Source organism: Thalassophryne amazonica, chromosome 7 (assembly GCF_902500255.1).
Source record: "Thalassophryne amazonica chromosome 7, fThaAma1.1, whole genome shotgun sequence".
NCBI lineage: Eukaryota > Metazoa > Chordata > Actinopteri > Batrachoidiformes > Batrachoididae > Thalassophryne > Thalassophryne amazonica.
This window is the reverse complement of record NC_047109.1, coordinates 90,421,578-90,445,170: the sequence shown is the minus strand read 5'-3', so window position 1 is coordinate 90,445,170 and position 23,593 is coordinate 90,421,578. Positions and strand designations below refer to the sequence as shown.

General features: G+C 40.9%; 1 protein-coding gene across 1 annotated transcript in view; it reads right to left on the bottom strand.

The window, feature by feature from the left end:
* LOC117514523 (dynein heavy chain 11, axonemal) overlaps window positions 1-23,593 on the bottom strand; it is a 174,447-nt gene that overhangs the window by 26,261 nt on the left and 124,593 nt on the right. Inside the window, exons 58-65 of the mRNA XM_034175026.1 lie at window positions 13,517-13,630; window positions 13,293-13,436; window positions 11,473-11,655; window positions 11,283-11,384; window positions 11,031-11,165; window positions 7,235-7,408; window positions 6,908-7,143; window positions 6,678-6,800 (exon numbers count right to left, since the gene is read on the bottom strand). Of these exons, the coding sequence (XP_034030917.1) occupies window positions 6,678-6,800; window positions 6,908-7,143; window positions 7,235-7,408; window positions 11,031-11,165; window positions 11,283-11,384; window positions 11,473-11,655; window positions 13,293-13,436; window positions 13,517-13,630 (1,211 nt within the window). The remainder of the gene's footprint in view (window positions 1-6,677; window positions 6,801-6,907; window positions 7,144-7,234; window positions 7,409-11,030; window positions 11,166-11,282; window positions 11,385-11,472; window positions 11,656-13,292; window positions 13,437-13,516; window positions 13,631-23,593) is intronic.

The window sequence follows — 23,593 nt, the reverse complement described above, 5'->3', positions numbered from 1 at the left end:
CACAACCTCACAAAACCTATGTAAGAAAGTGTGATTCTAATTAATTCTGAATTAGAATTATGTAATTTTATTTATATATATATATATATATATATATATATATATATATATCAATCAATCAATCAATCAATTTTTTTATATAGCGCCAAATCACAACAAACAGTTGCCCCAAGGCGCTTTATATTGTAAGGCAAGGCCATACAATAATTATGTAAAACCCCAACGGTCAAAACGACCCCCTGTGAGCAAGCACTTGGCTACAGTGGGAAGGAAAAACTCCCTTTTAACAGGAAGAAACCTCCAGCAGAACCAGGCTCAGGGAGGGGCAGTCTTCTGCTGGGACTGGTTGGGGCTGAGGGAGAGAACCAGGAAAAAGACATGCTGTGGAGGGGAGCAGAGATCGATCACTAATGATTAAATGCAGAGTGGTGCATACAGAGCAAAAAGAAAAAGAAACAGTGCATCATGGGAACCCCCCAGCAGTCTACGTCTATAGCAGCATAACTAAGGGATGGTTCAGGGTCACCTGATCCAGCCCTAACTATAAGCTTTAGCAAAAAGGAAAGTTTTAAGCCTAATCTTAAAAGTAGAGAGGGTGTCTGTCTCCCTGATCTGAATTGGGAGCTGGTTCCACAGGAGAGGAGCCTGAAAGCTGAAGGCTCTGCCTCCCATTCTACTCTTACAAACCCTAGGAACTACAAGTAAGCCTGCAGTCTGAGAGCGAAGCGCTCTATTGGGGTAATATGGTACTACGAGGTCCCTAAGATAAGATGGGACCTGATTATTCAAAACCTTATAAGTAAGAAGAAGAATTTTAAATTCTATTCTAGAATTAACAGGAAGCCAATGAAGAGAGGCCAATATGGGTGAGATATGCTCTCTCCTTCTAGTCCCCGTCAGTACTCTAGCTGCAGCATTTTGAATTAACTGAAGGCTTTTTAGGGAACTTTTAGGACAACCTGATAATAATGAATTACAATAGTCCAGCCTAGAGGAAATAAATGCATGAATTAGTTTTTCAGCATCACTCTGAGACAAGACCTTTCTGATTTTAGAGATATTGCGTAAATGCAAAAAAGCAGTCCTACATATTTGTTTAATATGCACTTTGAATGACATATCCTGATCAAAAATGACTCCAAGATTTCTCACAGTATTACTAGAGGTCAGGGTAATGCCATCCAGAGTAAGGATCTGGTTAGACACCATGTTTCTAAGATTTGTGGGGCCAAGTACAATAACTTCAGTTTTATCTGAGTTTAAAAGCAGGAAATTAGAGGTCATCCATGTCTTTATGTCTGTAAGACAATCCTGCAGTTTAGCTAATTGGTGTGTGTCCTCTGGCTTCATGGATAGATAAAGCTGGGTATCATCTGCGTAACAATGAAAATTTAAGCAATACCGTCTAATAATACTGCCTAAGGGAAGCATGTATAAAGTGAATAAAATTGGTCCTAGCACAGAACCTTGTGGAACTCCATAATTAACTTTATATATGTGTGTGTGTGTGTGTGTGTGTGTGTGTATGTGTGTGTTTGACATGTTTTGAGCCTGATCCAAAAAAAGTAGCAGAGGTGGAAAACTGTAGCTTCAGAAAGTAAAAGTCCAATCACATTTGTTCCATCTTTGAATAATAAACCAGCTGATTGTAATTATTTCAACTCTTCAGGCAGGTGGATGACCTAATTATTGAGATCACCTGTTTTAGGTGCACAGGTACAAGCAATTTCAATTTATTTTCATTTATATAATGCCAAATCACAACAAAGTTGCCTCAAGGTGCTTCACACACGTAAGGTCGAACCTTACCAACCCCCAGAGCAAGCACACAGGCAACAGTGGTAAGGAAAACTCCATCTGATTTGAGGAATAAACCTGAAACAGACCAGACTCAAAGCAGCGACCCTCTGCTTTTGCCATGCTACCGACACAATTTACAAAACAAATTACAAAAGGAATATATGGAAATTTTGCCGGTGCACAGGACGGGAGGGTTGCAGAAGTAGACACTATACCCATCTCTGGATGGAGCTGCACCTCAAACAGAGAGGAAAAAAACAGAATCAGGCATCGGAAAGACAACAAATACAGTATAATTTATCAGCATTAAGCAACAAGAAAAACAAGAAATTCTAACGTGATTGCCGGCCACTAGCCCTAAGCTTCACTAAAAGACCCAGAATTTAGATAAAGTAGAGGCCGCGGCCCACTCCGTTTCCTAATAAAATGAATTTAAAAGGGTAAAAAGCATAATAGCAATATATGGTCGGGCTATTACTTTCTGAAGCTGGAGTTTTCCACCTATGAAAAGTAGGAAGTGGTTCTCCAATATGTCTCAATATTGCCCCAAGTGAATCAGAACTTCACATATTCTCCAGAAATTTTCATTTCTCAGAATGCAAAAGATGGAGAGCCACACCCTTCTTTTTCTGGGTCAGGTTCAAAATTTGTATATATAAAAATGTGTCATGTTTAAATCTAGATAAAACCAATTAACAAAAGTTTTCCAGTTTAAAATGGCAGAAGTCTTTTTTATACCCCAATTAAAAGTTTATTCAAAAAGCCACTCAGAGAGTGAAGACCTGTACCAAGGATACACATTCCCCACTACCAAAATACCCACTTTCACTTCCATTTAGCATCAAGCCTTGTATCCTAAGAATGTATCTATATGCTAATAAAATTTTATCAATATCCATTCATAAGTTTTTGCTCAGTGTTGCTACATGTTTAACAACTGACTGAAGGCACTGATGATGGCACCGACACCAAGATGGCGAATTGTTCAAGCAAAAATAAAAAATGGCAAGTCATCTTTTACTTCTTATTCTGGTTCTTCTAACTGTAGCCAAAATGCAGACACAAGTTCCTGAATCTTAAATATGAAAAGCAGATTATGTTGTGCATGCATATGCAAAGTTGTACAATATGCATAAAATGGAGTCCTTAACTTTTCCTATCATATCATACGAAACACATCATGACAACACAGTAAATGCCTATTTTTAAATCAATGACCCAGATTTGATGAATGAGAAGTTGGCCAAGGTCTATGCCTTCCGAATTCACACAAGAGGGTTGTACGAACTTATATGTTGGATCTTCGATGGCTTGGTGTTGAGTAATTATGAACTGTAAAATGTCTACTCACCACTGTGAATTATACACTCGAATACGATGGTCTGCTCTGGCCACTCGAAGGGCTAGTCATCTCTACACTTTCATTCATAAGGCAATTTTGGGATTGCTGCCTTCATACATTTGCTCATTAATTACTGTGAGAAATGTTGAATCCTATTCTGTTCGTTCGAAAGAGTATTTGTTGCTTTCTGTCCCCTTTGCTCGGACGGAATTGGGCAAAAGAGCCTTTGTCTATTCTGCACCTTATGCGTGGAACATGCTACAGAAAGACTGGAAACTAACTGAATTAATTTCTTTGAGCACTTTTAAATCCAAACTAAGAGTTACTGAGGCCAATGGTACTATATGCACTTGTTTCTCATAATGTGTTTATAACTTCTGTGTTTTTACTGTATAAATATGTAACTGTATTTTGTGTTTGCTGCTGCCATTTTGGCCAGAACTCCCTTGAAAAAGAGTTTTTTAATCTCAATGGGATATTTTCTGGTTAAATAAAGGTTAAGTACGTAATAGCATGGCTAAATCCATGGATGCATGCATGGATGGAGTTAATTTCTATACATCCCATATGGCGGCAGCAGAAACTAAAAAACAAACGAACAAACAAACAAAAAAACAGCAAATTATCAAGCTTGAGAAGCTTAAAAACTTTTTCATTTGGCTTTTTGGTTTCTTTGGTAAATGGTGTAAAAGATTAATCAATTATTCAGACTGATTATTCTTTATCAATCAAATAATCGGTTAATTGACTAACTGCTTCAGATCTCCAGGCCTGTATGGAGATTTGGTAAACCTAGCGTGGATCAAGTCAGTGTCACTTTGGCTCTCTTGGCTTTATGACATGTATCATATTGTATAAAAGATTTGAACTTGAGCACACAACCTGAAAAAACTCACAACATATATTATTCTGCTTCACATAAATTAATGCACAATTATGACTTTTAGAAATTATTCTACCTGAATTGTGTTTACCATAATGATGGAAGAGCACTGAATTTAGTGTTACAGCTGCTGTAGGAGACAGGATACCTTATACATAACCATGACTGCCCTCAATTCAGCGTTTACACTGAGGCTCAGCTGTTCAATATTCATTGCGCCTACAGAATATGAACACACAAATAAACATCTATCATGGGCCTTGAGGGGCAAATCAATATGTTGGCCTCGGGGATTCAGAACACTCGGTGCAAATTCATTTATAACCTGAGGAGAGGGCAATAATAAAGCATTCAGTCAGGTCTTACTGCCATTTCAATGTTCAGTGAAATTCAGCCATCTGGCAAATCTGCTCCCATTGTCTCACACCGCAGATACATTTGGACAACTTGCGGCACATCGACTTGTGTATCAACAGAGATATAAAAACCACACATTGATTCAAAATGTTTTTGCTGAATAACAGCCTGATGATAAACACAGCTTTTAATACCAATCTGCATTGAAGGATATTGGTTCCATACTGTCGCTACTTTTTCTTCTTCCTCTAGCTCTTGCTCCACCTCCACTGATGTGCCCTGATGTTTGACAGTATGGAGGTCTTACTAATTACCTCTATTAAAGAAGCTATCTTTCCATTGTTGTTTGTCTCTCTGTCTGTCAACAGAATATCTCAAAAGAATTGTAGGATATTTAATGAAATTTTGTGCTAAAGCAAGTCGTGAGGAGGGCAACAGGTAATTGCATTTTGATGCTGATCCAGATCAAGGTACGGATCCAAGAATTACCCCCAGAAATTATTGTGAGATATTTATTCTCTATACCTGCTTACTCCAAGGGTCACGGGGGAGCTGGAGTTTATACCAGCAGTCATAGGGAGTGAGGCAGGGTACACTTTGGACAGGACACCTGTCTGTCGCAGGGCCACATACAGACAGACAAGCACACTCACACACAGACCTATGGTCAATTTAAAGTTATCAAATCACCCAACCTGCATGCCTTTGGATGTCGTGAGAAGTGATCTCACAACCTTCTTGGTGTGAGGCAACAGTGCTAACCACTAAGCCACCATACTGCCATTGTGAGATACTGCGCTTGACATTTTTGCCAATTTTTTAAAGAATCTTGGGTGGAACTTAATCAAGTGGCTTGGTAGAAGACAACAACTGTTATGATTATTTATTAGAAAGTGGAAGAAACACAAGATGACTGTCAATCTCCCACGGTCTGGGATTCCATGCAAGATCTCACTTTGTGGGGTAAGGATGATTCTGAGAAAGCTCAGAACTACACAGGAGGACCTGGTCAATGACCTGAAGAGATCTGGGACCACAGTCACAAAGATTACATTAGTAACACATGATGCTGTCATGGTTTAAAATCCTGCAGGGCAGCAAGGTCCCCCTGCTCAAGCCAGCACATGTCCAGGCCCGTTTGAAGTCTGGATCCAGAGGAGGCATGGGAGAAGGTCATGTGGTCAGATGAGACCAGAATAGAGCTTTTTGGAATCAACTCCACTTACCATGTTTAGAGGATGAGAACGATCCCAAGAAAACCATCCCAACTGTGAAGCATGGGGGTGGAAACATCATACTCTGGGGGTGCTCTTCTGCAAAGGGGACAGGACAACTGCACCGTATTGAAGGGAGGATGGATGGGGTCATGTAGGAGGTTGTTTTGGCAAACAACCTCCTTCCCTCAGTAAGAGCATTGAAAATGGGTCATGGCTGGGTCTTCCAGCATGACAATGACCCCAAACACACAGCCAGGGCAACTAAGGAGGGGCTCCGTAAGAAGCATTTCAAGGTCCTGGAGTGGCCTGGCCAGTCTCCAGACCTGAACTCAATAGAAAATCTTTGGAGGGAGCTGAAACTCCAAACCTGAAAGATCTAGAGAAGATCTGTATGGAGGAGTGGAACAAAATCCCTGCTGCAGTGTGTGAAAACCTGGTGAAAAACTACAGGAAATGTTTGACCTCTGTAATTGCAAACAAAGGCTACTGTACCAAATATTAACATTAATTTTCACAGGTGTTGAAATACTTATTTGCAGCAGCAACATACAAATAAATGATTAAAAAAATCATACATTGTCATTTCCGGATTTTTTTTTTAGATTATGTCTCTCAAAGTGGACATGCACATAAGATGAAAATTTCAGACCCCTCCATGATTTCTAAGTGGGAGAACTTGCAAAATCGGAGGGTGTTCAAATACTTACTTTCCTCACTGTAGATAGAGAGCGAGAGACACACATGCAGCAAGGCATACAATGTAAATATATGTTTACCAGTACATATTTGTAGACTAACACACACAGTGTTATCTGTTGCTTTGATTACTATTAGATATCAATATTATGCATTATATATAATTAATATTATTTTTAAATTTTGATGTAAATATGTACATGGTTTGATATTTTGAGATAAACTGCTATAATACTGCAATCATTTTGTTGCAATCACTACATCAATAAATAGATATGTTGGTGATATTTGTATGCTGGCAGGACACCTTAAAAAGTAAACCAAACACCCCCTCCCCCACCCCAATCCTAAAATCTGTAAATCCTGCTGTTTGAATACTAACCTTCCTTTTTTCACAGTGTTTCTAGCGAGCAGAGGCTCCAGAACTGGGTCTAGTGTTTCCGTCACACTCTCTATCAGCACTGTTTCACCACAGAGTAGTGCTCGTTCAATCACATCCAGAAACCTGATCAATAAAGTAAACACGGTTAAACCTGCACATTTCAATCATCTCTAATCTGATATTTTCAAAGAAGTGACTGTGAGAGCAAATGGACAATAATTACTTCTCACCCTTTCTGTCCCAGCTGCACCACCCTCAGCTGTGACCCAAAGTGGTTTCGGATCCATTTGACCCCCTGCTGCTGTGGGTCGATGATGAGTGGCCAACGCTCACTGGTGGTCAGGATGGCAGCGTTCTCGATGGACATCCTATCATTTGGCAGACCCTGATTATGCCAGGCAGCAACAGTGACATCATCTGTAAGCATGAGGACTGGATCCAGACCGTCTGTCAGGGCTATGGAGACCTGGAACAGAAACAAAGTAATGATACCACACTACTTGGATATGCAGTGGGTGTTGTAATTCAACAATGAGTGATATAAAAGACATGACAACCTTTTGCGACCGAAGGAAAGGGATCCACATGTTGTATAGGAGCTCTGTACGATAATGGCTGGTAAAGTAACCCATGTAAGAGACAAATGCTGAAGTGAGGAGGACATCCCCACACAAGGTTTCCTGTTGCTTTTTAAACTGAACAAGTGCCAGTGACCAGCGCTCCTTCTCTGCCTGCATCACAAACAGATTCATATTAATAGGGCACTCAACTTTGTCTCCAAAAGTCTCAAAACACAAGTGTTAACAAAAATAAAATGGCCTGGAGTCTATTTAAAAGAACCAGAAGGCATAATGAGTATTTTTATTTGAAATGTTTCTTTTTATTCCTTTTCTGCAACAATTGACCCATGCCCATATTCACAAACATACTCAGAATGCTGTCAGGGAGCTATGCACTTAGTCTAAAAACATCTACCAAGGTGTCCTAATTTAGACGTGATGAAAGAAACTTCTCAGAGCAAGACTGAGAAAAGAAACAAAAACCTTTATCTTCGTGAGGAGGCATGGTTGATCCATTTGCTGTGTGTTACACAGTCAAGTCTGGGAGCAGGCACTTAGCACAGTTTACTGCTTTTCTCTTCTGCATAAGAAACTTTTGAGACCTTCAAAAGTCCTCCCCATGCTCCTAATGTTTTTCACACCAGGAACTGCTTTAAGGGCTAAGATGCTTCTTGAATATTTTTTTTATCTTTACTAGAATCTACTTTTAATGGGCAGGGGTGGTGGCCAAGTGGTTACTTGGTTTCGGTTCAGAAGGTTCCAGGTTCAAATCCCACCCCTGCCACATTTCTCCATGTAATGTGGAGTTGCGTCAGGAAGGGCATCCGGCATAAAACCTGTGCCAATTCAACATGCAGATCCACCTTTGATTTGCTGTGGCGACCCCAAGTGCAAACAAGGGAGCAGCCAAAGGGACTTACTTACTTAACTAGGATCTACTCTTAATTTTAAGGGGAGAACAGTCACATCTTACATCAGTAAATTTCAGAGATGTCTTTTGAAGCCCCCCCGTGTGACTCATTACACCTCTGCCCCTCAACTGCCAACAGAGGGGGTCGGGTCAACCCCTTCTTGAATATAGATTCTGATCCCCACCACAGAGTGATCATTATCAGTAAGTTTCATCAAAATCTGACTCAGTTCTGAGAAGTTGAAAAGGCAATTAATTAATTTATTTTAAACCCTCATATCTGACACACTGTAGTAAGTAAAATGACATATTTTCTTGAAAGATGACTTACTGTAAATGATCACTACCTAAAATAGTACAGTACACCCTTACTACACAAGTCTTCCGTGAATTTTAAGATTTCTATAGTAAGATTGTATTGTATATGTAAAATTATTGTTTTTAAAAATGTTTCTTGCTGCATCAAGCAACATGCATAGTCATTGCACGTTGGCATACAGTGGTGAAAATTTCAAGAGGTGTAGATGAATCAGTTGTCTGCCCGAGTGGTTTGCATCCAGGAACCCAAGGCTCCACTCTGGGAAAACTACAACCCATCTAAGGACCAGAATGTAACTGCAATTTCTTTACAACAGCTTTGAAAGTTTGGCTGTAGATTCACTTAACATCAATCTAGCTTTCATTTAAACATTCAATACTACAACTGTGACAGCCCAACAACAATAAATCATGAATGGCATTTTCTTAGCAGAGGCTGTGGATCCAGAATATGTCACATAATAAATTCCCAGACAGTTAAAAATCACTATAATTTCACTCTAATGTATTATGGATTGCCTGTAATATCACTCAGTCTGGGGTGAGACGTTGTTAATTTCCAACAGCTGTTGAGGCTTTGAGGTAAGTTAATGATTAAATATAGACGGTCTGATTTATTAGGGTGAACACTATTGCTTCCAGGTCAATGCCATAAAGACAAAACATTTATCTTGATATGCTTAAAAGCCAAGCTGTTCTATGCAAACCACATTTATTTTCTAAAATAAGAAAATCGAACTTGTAAAATGGCCAATGATACGGCCATCTTTTATGTCATATTAGCAGCCATAAAGATAATAGATAATAGCCACAAAAAGGCCTCGTCATAAATGAAATAGCAGAACAACTTCCACTTTACATTGTGCTTTTCACATAATATAGAAAATATAAGTGCCCCACATTTCTACCTTTAACATTTGTAATAAAGAATGAAACATCTCACAAACACAGTTGATGACTGCACATACAAACACACAATCTGTTTGCTGCACAGACCGGGTGCTCTCGCTGTGTTGTGTTCTTGTCATGTGCTAGTCAGCTAAGAGCTAATTAGGGAAACTAATGTTTTTATTAGTGGATTAGCTTTTCAGAAAACTTTGAAATGATAAAAAGACCAGTTACCTTCCAGCAAATTGAAACTGACATATTGGGTAAAGGCAACGAGCATCACCTCGAGGAGGTGGAGAAGCAGGAGATCAAGCCAGAGTATATGCATTAATTAGATTACTGAAACCATTTTCCATGTGTATTTTTAATTCTTCATATTTTTTATTCCTTTAATACTTTAATGTACTGTGAATAAGCTTGCAAAATACAGTTTAATTTAATTTGCTCATTTAATTATTCATCTTGATTACCATCTCATCCTGCCATAATAATTTTAACATATTAAAATTTCAGCTCTTTAGGTCTATTTGAGCCAAAACAAACAAAAAACAAGAAAACGTCAAAATTCACATTATAAAAGTTAGAGGTAAGTAGTTTATTGGTTTAGCATCAGCACAGTTAACTTTTCACTTAACAGATTTGCAGTTATCAAAGCTAATTTTTAGATTAGCTGTGCTTACCACTGGTGCTGAGCCAGGCTCTCACTCCCTTTCCCAGGAGATAACAGTTTCTATTCCAATTCATGTTTCTACTCATGTAATAAGCCTTTCCACACTCTGGGAATGCGCATGCGCGACCAGGTTGGTTCAAAGGTCGAGAGGTGTAAAAAAGTAAACAGACGCTTGGTCGGTCAGTGACAACATCAGTCAAACAACTGTCTAAATCCACAATAAACAAAATTTTACAGATACTTATAAGGAGTGAAAATACAACTGTTTTACCAAGCCACGGGGAATGATTTGCAGTCGTGATCTTTTAAAGGGGCAGCGTAATCTGTCGCCTTGCTCTGTTGTGATACAAATCAGTGTGTTTTACCCCACCTGTGTTCATTATTCATTGATCCAAATCACAGGCACATGTGCCTATAAGCCTAATAAATGACACAGAACATGCAGGGATATGAACCAGGCAGTTACTTCATGATTATTTACTAGAGACACCATTCAACTGCCATTCACCAACCAGATCCACGGTTAATTTTATTTTATTCTTCACGAATAATTTATTTCACACACTCGGAAATACGAACGTAATGCAGAAGATTTGTAGAGGTACACAAAGCGAAACAGTTATCAGCTGGTTCTATATTTACGAATAGACACTGCCTGGGTCGGCAGTGGGTCAAGTCGGGCAAAACCTGAATTTTCAGTTTGTGTGCAGCATAAGATTCAGTTTTTCTTCCTTGGACACCAATACCACATTTTCACAAAAATCTTTGAAGGAATCAATGCTCCAACGGGAAAAATAATCAAAGTTTCTGTCATTCCCTCTGCCCACACAGTCAGTCATGATGTCTCGAGACTGCAGTTTACACCTTTTGCTCTTTGACCTCGCGCGTCAGACTCGGAAGCGAGCGAGAGTGTGAAAAAGCTTATACAGACACCTCTGCATGTGTGGCCATGCCAAGTCACTATCAGCACTGCCATCAACTTCCTCTCTCTCTCCTTCCTCATTTACCTCCAAACCCTTGACTAATCTGTTAGCCAGATCTATGGTGTGGTTTGTTCGGGTCACTTTCTCCTGACAACTGATTTTCTCAGCTGTAGCCTTTTCAAACTGAGCTGTAAGATTCTGCAGGCTGGCATCCAAATCCTGCAGGAAAATGACACCATTCAGAATTAAATCAATATAAAAATAAATAAATAAAAATAAATAAACAAAATTGGGTTGTGAAACCATATGACATTAAGAATTAAATATCTCACTCACAGACAATTTCTTCTGAACTGCCAACAGCTTGGCTGTTGCAGCTTCTAGTTCTGCATTAGCTTGTGATAATGCTTGCCTTTTTGGAGTAACCTCACAATAAATCTGTGGGGGAAAGGAAAAATGACAACTACCCCTTGTGACAAAAAAAAAAGAAAATGTCACAATTTATTATAATTACAATGTGTCTCACCTCATAGTATCTGACAATGTTAATGATCCAGGCACAAAGTCCAGCTGCTGCTGTAGATTTGGTTCGAACTCGATCGGGGTGGAATTCTGGGTTTCTAAGATACTTCTGTTTGACAATGTTTAAACAGGACTCGGGGATGTGCTCCTTGTCATATGACACCAAAACCTGAAGGAAATCATCCACCTGGCACAGGTAAAGACAAAAAAACAACAAAAAAAAAAAACAGATACAACGTTATGGGTCCAGCCTAAATCATAGTGTTACCATCGAAAATCCCTCTTTGGTAGAGTGGGCTGTCCACAAAACAAAGGGTTGGTGATTCTCAGCCTTTGATTGAAGCCTACATGAGTTTGATTGTGACCCAAGAAAACTGCTGGAAATTGTCACACAGCAAACAACAACAAAACAATAGAAAACAAGCCAACATCTCACTTATGGGAAACTTCATGCAAAATAAATGTTAGAAAATGAATAAATGTTAGAATATATGTGGATGGAAATTTGACCTCCACTTTTTTCATTGAGCCTAATCAAAACCACTTCGTTCCTACCTTCAATGTACCAGCCAAGTTTGATTGAAAACAAATTGAGCTTTAACATATCTTGTATGTACAAACATAGTTTCCACACACAGAGACCAAGAGCATATACATCCAACTGCATAATTTAATCTTATATTTTGCATTGTATAATCTTCTATTTTATATCACTACACCACTCCAGCTATAAAGCATTTAATTATCTAATTATCATGCATCAAAAAATAATAAATAAAAAATTGGGAAAACAAACTACAATGTAACAATAAGTAATGCTTTGGGGCCTACTGTATATAGAGATGTTTCATTTTTGCCCCTGATTGTCAGGCAGTGACAATATTTGAAGTATTTATTTGTTTTACGTAATACTCTGCGAAAAGCCATTAAAATCATAGTGCAGAAATTTGAATATACTTGACGGTTTATAGATATCAACATGAAAATATACATTCAAATCAAAGTTTTTTTTAAACTTCCGTTAGAGTTTCATCTCTACATTTGGTACATTTACATTTACAAAAACAATCAACTTTGCTGCTTCTTAAAAAGCAGTGTAGTCTACTTTGTGAAAAAGCAATTCTCACTTAACATTTATCACTATTAAAATGGTTATCAGGACTGTTGCAGGTGTTTAAAGCAACCAGATTCCACTGAAATCATCACCTGTTCTGTGTTCAGCAACATTTCACTCACAAACAGAAAAGTGAGTTCTGTGTAGTCTTTAAAATGCTTGCGGAAAGGAACACTAGAAAGATTCCAATTACAAAAAAACGTTGGAAATTCACTGTAACAGAGAAATTAAACAAAAATGGACAATAACATTCATTCTGCAACACTTGTCAGTGTTCTTTTTTGGCAGCTCACTTTGATCTGCAGCAAATGCTACAATGCAGGTCACTGTGGTTCTTGCAGAGCTGTACGTCAGCAGAAATGCAGCTCAGACATCAATTGGGATTCACTGAACTGATGTGACAAAATGCACTCAACATTCCCTAATTTGTAAGAGTATATAATGAAAATACCTTCAACAGAGCAACAAATCTAATGCTAACAAAGTGCATTTGAATCTTGTTTCTTTTTTACTATGACTTGCGTTAATAGCAGAGAGCAGCTGAAACTAGTCAGGTGCACTCTTTCCTCTGGTGGGTGAGGATATTCATTGAGCTTTCCAGCTGTAATCTCAGCATGGAAAAGATGTTAGGCAGGGCCAAGGTCGAGGCCCACAGACAAATTAGATTGCCATTAATCAAGCAGACGTGATTGACATGATGGCAGCTTAACCTTGCCCATGAAGGCCCGCGCCGCCTTCCAGCTCCGATCCTTTGGCACGCGACCGCGGGGAGCAAGCAGTACCATCACAGCTGCTGCGACATTGATCACTGCTGACGGAGGTTTGGGAAATGTCTTCAACTCAGTCAGATTCACCTGAAAGAAAGAATTCTAAACATTACGATTCATCAGGAAAGACTGAAAATCAAGTAATTTTTTAAAAATGCTCAAGTCACCTTGTTGAGAGTGTCTAGTGCAGCTGTAGCAGCTGCCAGTGACGGCTCAGCCTTTGCTAGGTCTATCTCACAGTCTTTCTGCTTAGCTGATACTTCTGCCTGGATGGCAGCAACCTGCCCAAAAGCACATGTCATTTAAATACACAACCCCAAATCAGAAAAAGTTGGGACATATGAGGGAAGAATTAAAAAATCTGCAATCAATCAATCAATCAATCAATTTTTTTATATAGCGCCAAATCACAACAAACAGTTGCCCCAAGGCGCTTTATATTGTAAGGCAAGGCCATACAATAATTATGTAAAACCCCAACGGTCAAAACGACCCCCTGTGAGCAAGCACTGGCTACAGTGGGAAGGAAAAACTCCCTTTTAACAGGAAGAAACCTCCAGCAGAACCAGGCTCAGGGAGGGGCAGTCTTCTGCTGGGACTGGTTGGGGCTGAGGGAGAGAACCAGGAAAAAGACATGCTGTGGAGGGGAGCAGAGATCGATCACTAATGATTAAATGCAGAGTGGTGCATACAGAGCAAAAAGAGAAAGAAACAGTGCATCATGGGAACCCCCCAGCAGTCTACGTCTATAGCAGCATAACTAAGGGATGGTTCAGGGTCACTTGATCCAGCCCTAACTATAAGCTTTAGCAAAAAGGAAAGTTTTAAGCCTAATCTTAAAAGTAGAGAGGGTGTCTGTCTCCCTGATCTGAATTGGGAGCTGGTTCCACAGGAGAGGAGCCTGAAAGCTGAAGGCTCTGCCTCCCATTCTACTCTTACAAACCCTAGGAACTACAAGTAAGCCTGCAGTCTGAGAGCGAAGCGCTCTATTGGGGTGATATGGTACTACGAGGTCCCTAAGATAAGATGGGACCTGATTATTCCAAAACCTTATAAGTAAGAAGAAGAATTTTAAATTCTATTCTAGAATTAACAGGAAGCCAATGAAGAGAGGCCAATATGGGTGAGATATGCTCTCTCCTTCTAGTCCCCGTCAGTACTCTAGCTGCAGCATTTTGAATTAACTGAAGGCTTTTAGGGAACTTTTAGGACAACCTGATAATAATGAATTACAATAGTCCAGCCTAGAGGAAATAAATGCATGAATTAGTTTTCAGCATCACTCTGAGACAAGACCTTTCTGATTTTAGAGATATTGCGTAAATGCAAAAAAGCAGTCCTACATATTTGTTTAATATGCGCTTTGAATGACATATCCTGATCAAAAATGACTCCAAGATTTCTCACAGTATTACTAGAGGTCAGGGTAATGCCATCCACAATAAGGATCTGGTTAGACACCATGTTTCTAAGATTTGTGGGGCCAAGTACAATAACTTCAGTTTTATCTGAGTTTAAAAGCAGGAAATTAGAGGTCATCCATGTCTTTATGTCTGTAAGACAATCCTGCAGTTTAGCTAATTGGTGTGTGTCCTCTGGCTTCATGGATAGATAAAGCTGGGTATCATCTGCGTAACAATGAAAATTTAAGCAATACCGTCTAATAATACTGCCTAAGGGAAGCATGTATAAAGTGAATAAAATGGTCCTAGCACAGAACCTTGTGGAACTCCATAATTAACTTTAGTCTGTGAAGAAGATTCCCCATTTACATGAACAAATTGTAATCTATTAGACAAATATGATTCAAACCACCGCAGCGCAGTGCCTTTAATACCTATGGCATGCTCTAATCTCTGTAATAAAATTTTATGGTCAACAGTATCAAAAGCAGCACTGAGGTCTAACAGAACAAGCACAGAGATGAGTCCATTGTCCGAGGGCCATAAGAAGATCATTTGTAACCTTCACTAATGCTGTTTCTGTACTATGATGAATTCTAAAACCTGACTGAAACTCTTCAAATAGACCATTCCTCTGCAGATGATCAGTTAGCTGTTTTACAACTACCCTTTCAAGAATTTTTGAGAGAAAAGGAAGGTTGGAGATTGGCCTATAATTAGCTAAGATAGCTGGGTCAAGTGATGGCTTTTTAAGTAATGGTTTAATTACTGCCACCTTAAAAGCCTGTGGTACATAGCCAACTAACAAAGATAGATTGATCATATTTAAGATCGAAGCATTAAATAATGGTAGGGCTTCCTTGAGCAGCCTGGTAGGAATGGGGTCTAATAAACATGTTGATGGTTTGGATGAAGTAACTGTAGAAGAATTTTTAGGTCCATATTTGAACTGTGATGAACTATCAAGTGTCCTGATCCGAACTGTATGTCCTCTGGTTGAACTAGCAGGTGTTCAACCCAAAAAAAGGGCTCTATTAGTCATTTAGTCTGTCAGGGGCTTTCCAAGGCCTTTTAGGTGCTTTCCCGCAGGCCGCGTGCAGGGGCCTCAGGCCAGCTGCACGTGTGGCTGAGGCCACGTGCGGAGGGGGCCTCAGGCCAGCTGCACCTGTGGCTGAAGGTCTTTTAAAAAAATCAGTTTGTAAATCCTTCATGTTTTAATGGGAGCGTTTGTCACATTGAAATAATGGCCTAACACCTGCTTAGGGTTCACTAGAGGGACGCTTCCAATAGAAAACCATGTCTGGGAATGAAATAAATAAAAAGTCGAAGGAGGAGCGATGCCCCGCAGGGTCTCCAATAAATAGATGAGCGCGGTTGTCATATTCAGTCTCTCTAGAGGACTCAGTTTGTCTAAGCTTTGTGTCGAAGGCTTAAATAAACTAAAAACTCTGTGCATTTTATCTTGCTTAAGGCTGAATTATTCTAAAGTGTTGTGTCATTTTCTAGCTATCACTTGTAATTAGTTTGTGTTATCTAAAAGACGACATCCTGAGAAGACTAAAGACGAGCCGCGACAGAACTTGGCGAGCCAGCTTCAGGAGGGTCCAGGGGCATTCCGGCAGCCTGGGGCAGTCCAGCTCATCCCTCCAGACCGTAAATAACAGTGATCACGACTAAAAGGTAAGCAGAACCCTTTTATAATTTCTGCACGATCTGGAGGAGTGAGTCGGGATTTCCGCCCAAGTTGACAGGTGATATTTTTAATTGCCTCTTACCCAAAAGAACCTGGACTAAGAAATTGATAAGAGACTAAAAAAGATAAGATTGAAAATTATCAGGGCCTTGTAGATAAAATGCTCAGAAGGTGTGTGTGTTCCCGGGAAAAAGAATGTCTGTGTGAGTGAAAGGTCAGGAATGTTCATGAACTCTGGTGCGGAAAGAGTGCGTGGAGAACTAACCTGGATGCTTGGGGAATAATTGGTGTTGAAATTCATTACTAACGTGCCGGCTGATAGCATGCGCTGTAGGGGTTAATTTAGGGGAGTATACTGACAAATAGATACAAGGTAATACAAGGTTATTTAAAGAGTTTAACAGAGACTGAAGTGAAATAAGTGAGAAAAAAAGAGTTTAACAAGAGAATACGTGCGAGAAAGCACAAGATAAGCGCCTGAGGGGGGCGCAGTAGAAATACCGTACGTGATAAAGAGATTTAAAGAGAAAAGTGCAAAGAGCACAGCTGACAGTAAGTAAAAGAGCTCAATAAAGGACGTCATTTTTAAGAAAAGAGAAAAACTATAAAAAAATAATAAATAAATGGAGAGTTAGTGCAGAATACATGAGAATTAATGAAGCAGAAATAGTGCAGTAAGGCACCAAATACACGCTTGTGGGGCGTGGGGAGAAGAATAAGTAATTAAGTACACAGTAATATGAGTTTTTTATAAGAAAGAAAAGAGAATATTTTCAAGTGCAAAGGCACATTAAGCTCACGAGGAGCTCAGTAAGTGAAAAAAAAAAAGGTAGAAGAAAGTGCAGAAAGGCACAGGATACGCACGCGAGGCGCGGTAAGGCGTAGAAGCAAATGAAATATTGTATGCTCAGAAGGAGCTGTGTGAAAAATAATATATTAAGCACAGATACGCACGCGAGGGCGCGGTAAGGCGTAGAAGTAAATGAATATTGTATGCTCAGAAAGGGAGCTTGTGAAAATAATATATTAGCACAGGATACGCACGCGAGGCGCGGTAAGGCGTAGAAGTAAATGAAATAGTGTACGCTCAAAGAGGGCTTGTAAAAAAGTAATATATTAAGTTGCTGACAGCGCCGGAGAAGCTGTCTACGTGAAGAGAGATACATGCTTAAACAGAACCATTGGGTGTTAAGTGAATAAAAGGTTGTTTAAAGCCGCGGAGTTGAAAAGTGGCAGAAGTCTAGATAGAGATATATAGAAAGTTGTTTTAATAATTTTTGTGTATAAAGCTGTGTGAAAATTGTGTGGTGGGAGAGTGGAGAGTAAGCGGGGAGGTGCAAGCAAAGCTGTGAGGCTTGCAAGCTGCTGACATACAAGATTAATGTGAAAGAGTACGAGGGGGAGGTATTTAGACCCAACAGGAGGACTTGGGAGGTGCATGACAGGCAGAGAGGAAAGTGTGAAACAGAGACAGTGAAGAAAAAGACAGGAGAAGAGTGCTATGTAAATATATTATTTCAAAGAGAGAAAACTAATAAACAAACATAGCAGAAAAAGACGAGAAGCAGAAAGTTAAAAAAAAAAAAATTAGAAGGAAAATAGAAAGTCGGGAGCAAAGACATTAGGAAGTGTTAGGGTTGTAAGAGGATTAAATAAATAAAATTGGTTATAAATCAAAAGAGATAAAGCTTAGAGTATAGTGAAAAAGCTGACAGACTGATCAATGCTTGGGACAGTCATTGATGGGAGACTTAAGTGATGATGAAATAATACTCCCAGAACATTACTTGACTGACGGAGACATCGAAACCCAGGGAATCAGGACACATTTTTGGCTGGAAAGGACCTATTTTGACAGGGTAGGAGCAGAACATTGGCAGGACGAACAAGAGATCAATCAGAAATTATGGCAGATTACTAAGGTAATCAATCTGAAACAAAAGAAAGAACAATTCCCTCTAATTAATTGGGAGCTGCTGATAAGACGTCTGTGGCATCAGGGTTTAACCCCGTGGCTGGAGCTGCTTTGTGCTGATCCTAATAAAGAACTTAGCATACCATTAAATCATTTAATAACACTGCCAACCGATCCAGGTGAAGAACTGTTTCCTAGGTTGACTCTGACTGTGGTCCCAAGGAAGGTTCGGTGGGAAACAGGTAAATTTTCGTATTTAGTTAAAGAAAAAGAAGACGGGCATAACAGTTGGAAATTTAATCCTTTTAAGGGTTTAAAATACAAAACAGGTGTTACAGCCGGCAAGTTATTGGTCTGGATCAGGACAGCCCCTGAGGGACTACCAGAACACCATAGAAACACCTCACATAGCGTTGTCAGGGTTACATGGGTAACTCTCAAGGTCAAGGTCGGGAAAGTACCCCGCTAGACTTAGTACTAAGAAAATATCCAGGAAAATGCATTAAGGCCAACCAATGTATGAGAAAGTGGCACAAAAGGTCACATGGGGGCAGGCAATGGCCTTTGGTGGGATCATTTGATCCGGTGATGTGTGAAGCAGTTGCGGTAGAAATACAGAAAAAAAGAAATTAAAGATCAGCAGAAGAACGTAAAAAACAACAAAAAACGCACTGAAGAAAAAGAAGTTTTGGCCTTGTTCAAGCAGGAAGCACAGAGGCTACAGCAGAAAAGAGAAAAAATGACAGAGGAAAGATCCAAAGAGACTAAAGCCAGTGCACCGAGCTGGGAAGCAGAGCCACCCCCATATAAACGTCATGATATGGGAAAGACAGCTGGACAATTTGTATTAGGAACTCGTGAAGAGGACCAAGGCATGGATGTGGAGGGCAAATTCACACTGACACTAAAAGCTCGAGAGCCACAAGGAGACAGGTCCTCAGTCTGTCAAATGGATCATACAAGGTCTCCAAGTCCGAAAGTAAGTGGTCGCACACCACGACCAGCAGGGGGGGCCACAAATAACCAGTGACACGGAGGCAGACGAGGATAAAGAGAGAGACCTGAAGGCTCCGCCTGCACATCGAGGTCCACTGAAAACCGTCCCCCTCCCACCATAAGTCAGCCGACTTGGACCTTCACAGGCTATAGAGGCTCCGAAGAGTGGCGCAAGAGCTTACTGTGAGCACACTGGATCTGGCCAGAAGAGATAATGAAGAACTAGCTGAGCAACTTCGGCTAGCGAAGGAAAGAATACAAAGACATAGGGACACCGAGGAAAGAAGAATATTACAACAGTCGACGCCCAATCAAGGGAATCACATTATACAGCCACCCCACCCGAAAGATTTCTGGTGAGATCATCATTGAGACGTGCAAAAGAGGCCCGACTCAGGCAAAGACAACGATGTGTAGCCAAAGACTAGCGGCTTTAGAACAGAATATAACCGACTGGATGGACTGCCTGGAACCAGTCAGTCGCACTCGATCTGGAAGACAGTAGGAGCCCCCACAGAAGAAGAGGAGGACGAAGACCTCATATGCCCATTGGTGGTTAGAAATGGTCATCATGTGTATACCCCATGGAGCTGGACAGACATGGTGGGGCTGGCCAACAGACTGCCAGACATCACCCAAGGAGCTGGGAGATGGATAACTGCCTTAGAAGAAGGCACTGCAGGGGTAACCTTGTCTTTAGGTGACATAAAAGCCTTGCTAATGCATGTCATGGGAAAACATGACACTGAAGAATTAGCAGGAAAGGTTGGACTAACACAAATGATGGGCACTAATCAACATGATGAAGTCCCCTTTAATCGCTATAGAAACTCCATGTGGGAAGGACTGAGAAGAAAGTACCCTGAGGTCTTGGATCCCTCTAAATTGGATGATGAGGTGGACACCTGAAGAGTGCCCAAAGAAGTTCCTGCATCGATTCCAGAAGAGATGGGCGGAGGAAACAGGAAATGCATGGAACCATTCTCCAGCAACATGAAATCCTGTTTAAAATAACTGTAAAAAAGGCTCTACCAGATGAGGTTCAGAAAGCCCTAGATGGAGTCGTGGGACTATCGAAAAATGAATTGGGCTTTATACTCTGAGCATATTTGTCACCATCTTGAAATCTACAAGAAAGAAAAACAAAAAGAAGAAGATGCAGCAAAATCCCTGACGAAAAAATTGGTGCAGATGCAGTTGGGAGAGCTAACCAAAGTCAAGAAAGAAAAAACAAAGACCCAGGCACCAATGATGACCCCTGTTCCTTCTGAGTCGGCAAGCCTAGCCCCTACGACAAACACTGCTGCCACCATACAGGCACCTGTGGTAACAGCCACACAGAGCCCCCAAGGAGCAGCAGGGAGCACTGCTGCAGGAGAAGTCTCAGCACCAGTGGAGCATCACTATCACTACCATAGCACTGGCACACCCGGAAATGGACCCACCTACAGTCATGGGTGGAGAGGAGAGTCACGGAACTTTCAAGGTCAAAGAGGAGGGTGGCGAAGAGGATCTCGCCAACCTTCATTTGGAAGTAGATTCCAAAACTCAGCTCCCAGGAACAGTCAAGCGGGACCGCCTATGGGACCAACACCCCCAATAGGGGATCAACCCTCTAATGAGTGTTGGAGCTGTGGACAACCTGGACATCGAATGAGAAATTGTCCGGCCCGACCTTGGGTTGGACCCTCTGCCTATTGGCAATAGGGAGGCCCTAGAGAGACAGAGGGGGAAACGGTGGCATTGGCTATTTCGATGATACCTAAGGAAGAGCCAACCGTCACTGTTAATATACAAAACAGAGATTCCCTTTCATGGTGGATACAGGGGCAACATACTCTTGCATAGGGAAATGGGCTGCTCATCTCCCCTCTCTGGGTCTGTAATTAAGACCATCGGCTTCTCTGGGAAGACTCAAATAATACCGTCTACACGCCCACTTCCTGTAACGATTGCAGGAAAAACAATTGAAGCACCCCTGTTATACTCACAAAATACACCTGTGAATTTGCTGGGAAGAGACATTTTATGTAAGCTACAAACCCAGATAGTGTGTACCCCTCAAGGACTGCAAATACACTTCCCGACGAAGCACTCGCCAACATTATGGTGCTTATGGACATGGAAAACAAGGTCCGACCTGTGCAACCCATGGTATACTGGCTGAAGTTACAACCAGAAAATTCAAATCTTCAACTGGAATGGGAAAAATGGAAGCCCTGGGCAGAACAACACTATGAAGCAGTATGTACATCTAGTTTACCTTTACATGTCACCCTGATGTTCGATGCCAAACAAGAACAAACTGACTATGCATGCTGCGGGATGCATTGATGAATCAACGGCTGTTTCACATAACCACCACAGAAATTTATTTAGGCCCCAAGGGGCCGCAGCTTCTGTCAAGCTAACTTCAGCTGAACACAATGGTATCAAGTGCCGAATGCCACACCTCATGTGACCCTTTTAGTCTCAGAAAAGTACGAATCCCTATGACCTAGGTCCAATGGTAAAGACAGCCTCAGAAGTTGAAGAATGGCAAAACATGGAAGTCCACAAGTACATCTGTCAAAAGACCAGCAGTTTGTACGAATTAATTTAAAAGTAATGATGAGGCTATAGCTCAAAAAGTGGAGCTCAATCCTAGACCAGATGGGACAGATGGTGTTATCGGCCCAACAAGAGAAATTGTTTAGAGCAAATACCACCAGTGGTGTGGTCCAAAAGCAAAACAGATGTAGGACTAGTAAAAACAGCCTTACCAGTAAAAATAAAAAGTAAAACCGGGAGCAAAACTGCCTCACCAAAGGCAGTATCCATTAAAACCTCAGGCTATTGAAGGCATAAAACCAGTAATTAAGGGACTAATGGCAGCTGGAGTTTAATAAAAACTGCAAGCCCATGCAATACTCCTATCTACCCTATCCCTAAAAAACAATACCAAAGAGTATCGGCTGGTACATGATCTGCTGTCCTATCAATGCAATTAATAGAAATGGATGCACCTATAGTACCTGATCCGCATACTATACTATCAAGCATCCCTGCTGGAGCAAAATGGTACACAGTAATTGATCTGTGTTCAGCCTATTTTAGTGTGCCTGTGCACCCAGACTCACAACATTTGTTTTGCATTCACATTTCTGGGACAACAGCTAACGTATACACGGCTACCTCAGGGACTGAACCTGTCCCCAGCCATCTTTAACAAAGTCCGGCTGAAGATTTACAACACCTTGATATACCCAGTACATTGGTGCAATATGGATGATCTCCTTATTGCATCAGAGACTCAAGAACAGTGTGAAAAATTCATTAATTGTATTGCATGCATTGGCAGATGGAGGTCAAAGTAAGTAAGGACAATTGCAGTTCTGCAAACAACAAGTAGAATACTTGGGAAGACCGTTGTGTGGGACCACGCGATGTATAGCCCCAAGCCAAGTGGCGCTATAATCAAGGCTCCCAAACCCCAAACAGTGGGAACAGATGCTTTCATTCCTTGGGATGGCAGGGTACAGTCTGCCGGGATTTGTGATTATGCTATAAAACTGCACCTTTGCGTGCCATGATTAGAGCAGTGGGGCAAACAAGCAATGCAGCTCTCCTCGTCTGGACAGATCAGGCAACGGGAGCTTTTGAGGCCCTAAAAACAGACATGCAAATCTGCTCCCGCGTTAGGTACCCGATATGGGAACCTTTCCATTTGTATGTTACTGAAAAAGCTGGTTATGCGGTGCTGTACTAATGCAGGAAACACATGACGGAAAACAACCATTGGCCTATTAGTACAAAGCTTGACAACATTGAAACGGATTGCCACCATGCTATCAGGGTCTAGCAGCAGCTGCCTTTGCATTTCAAAAGCATCATCCATAATCATGGGACATTCAGTAACGTTGTACACGTCGCATCAGTTACATGCCCTGCTAACCAGTCAACGTTTTGTCTTAACACAAGCTAGACGCACTGGATCTGAAGTTGTGTTGTCCGCTCAGAAATAACAATACAACGTTGTCACACGGTGAATCCCGCCACCAAATTGACCACACCGTTAGATGGTACTCCACATAACTGTGTGCAGAGACAGAGAAATTTTTGAGAGCCAGAGAACATTTGTATAATCACGCCATAGATGCAGATCTAACCCTGTTCGTGGATGGCTCAGCTTTCGGGATGCCGCGGGATTGCATGCGGGTATGGGGATTGTTAAACTAAACACGGATGGCGAGACCTT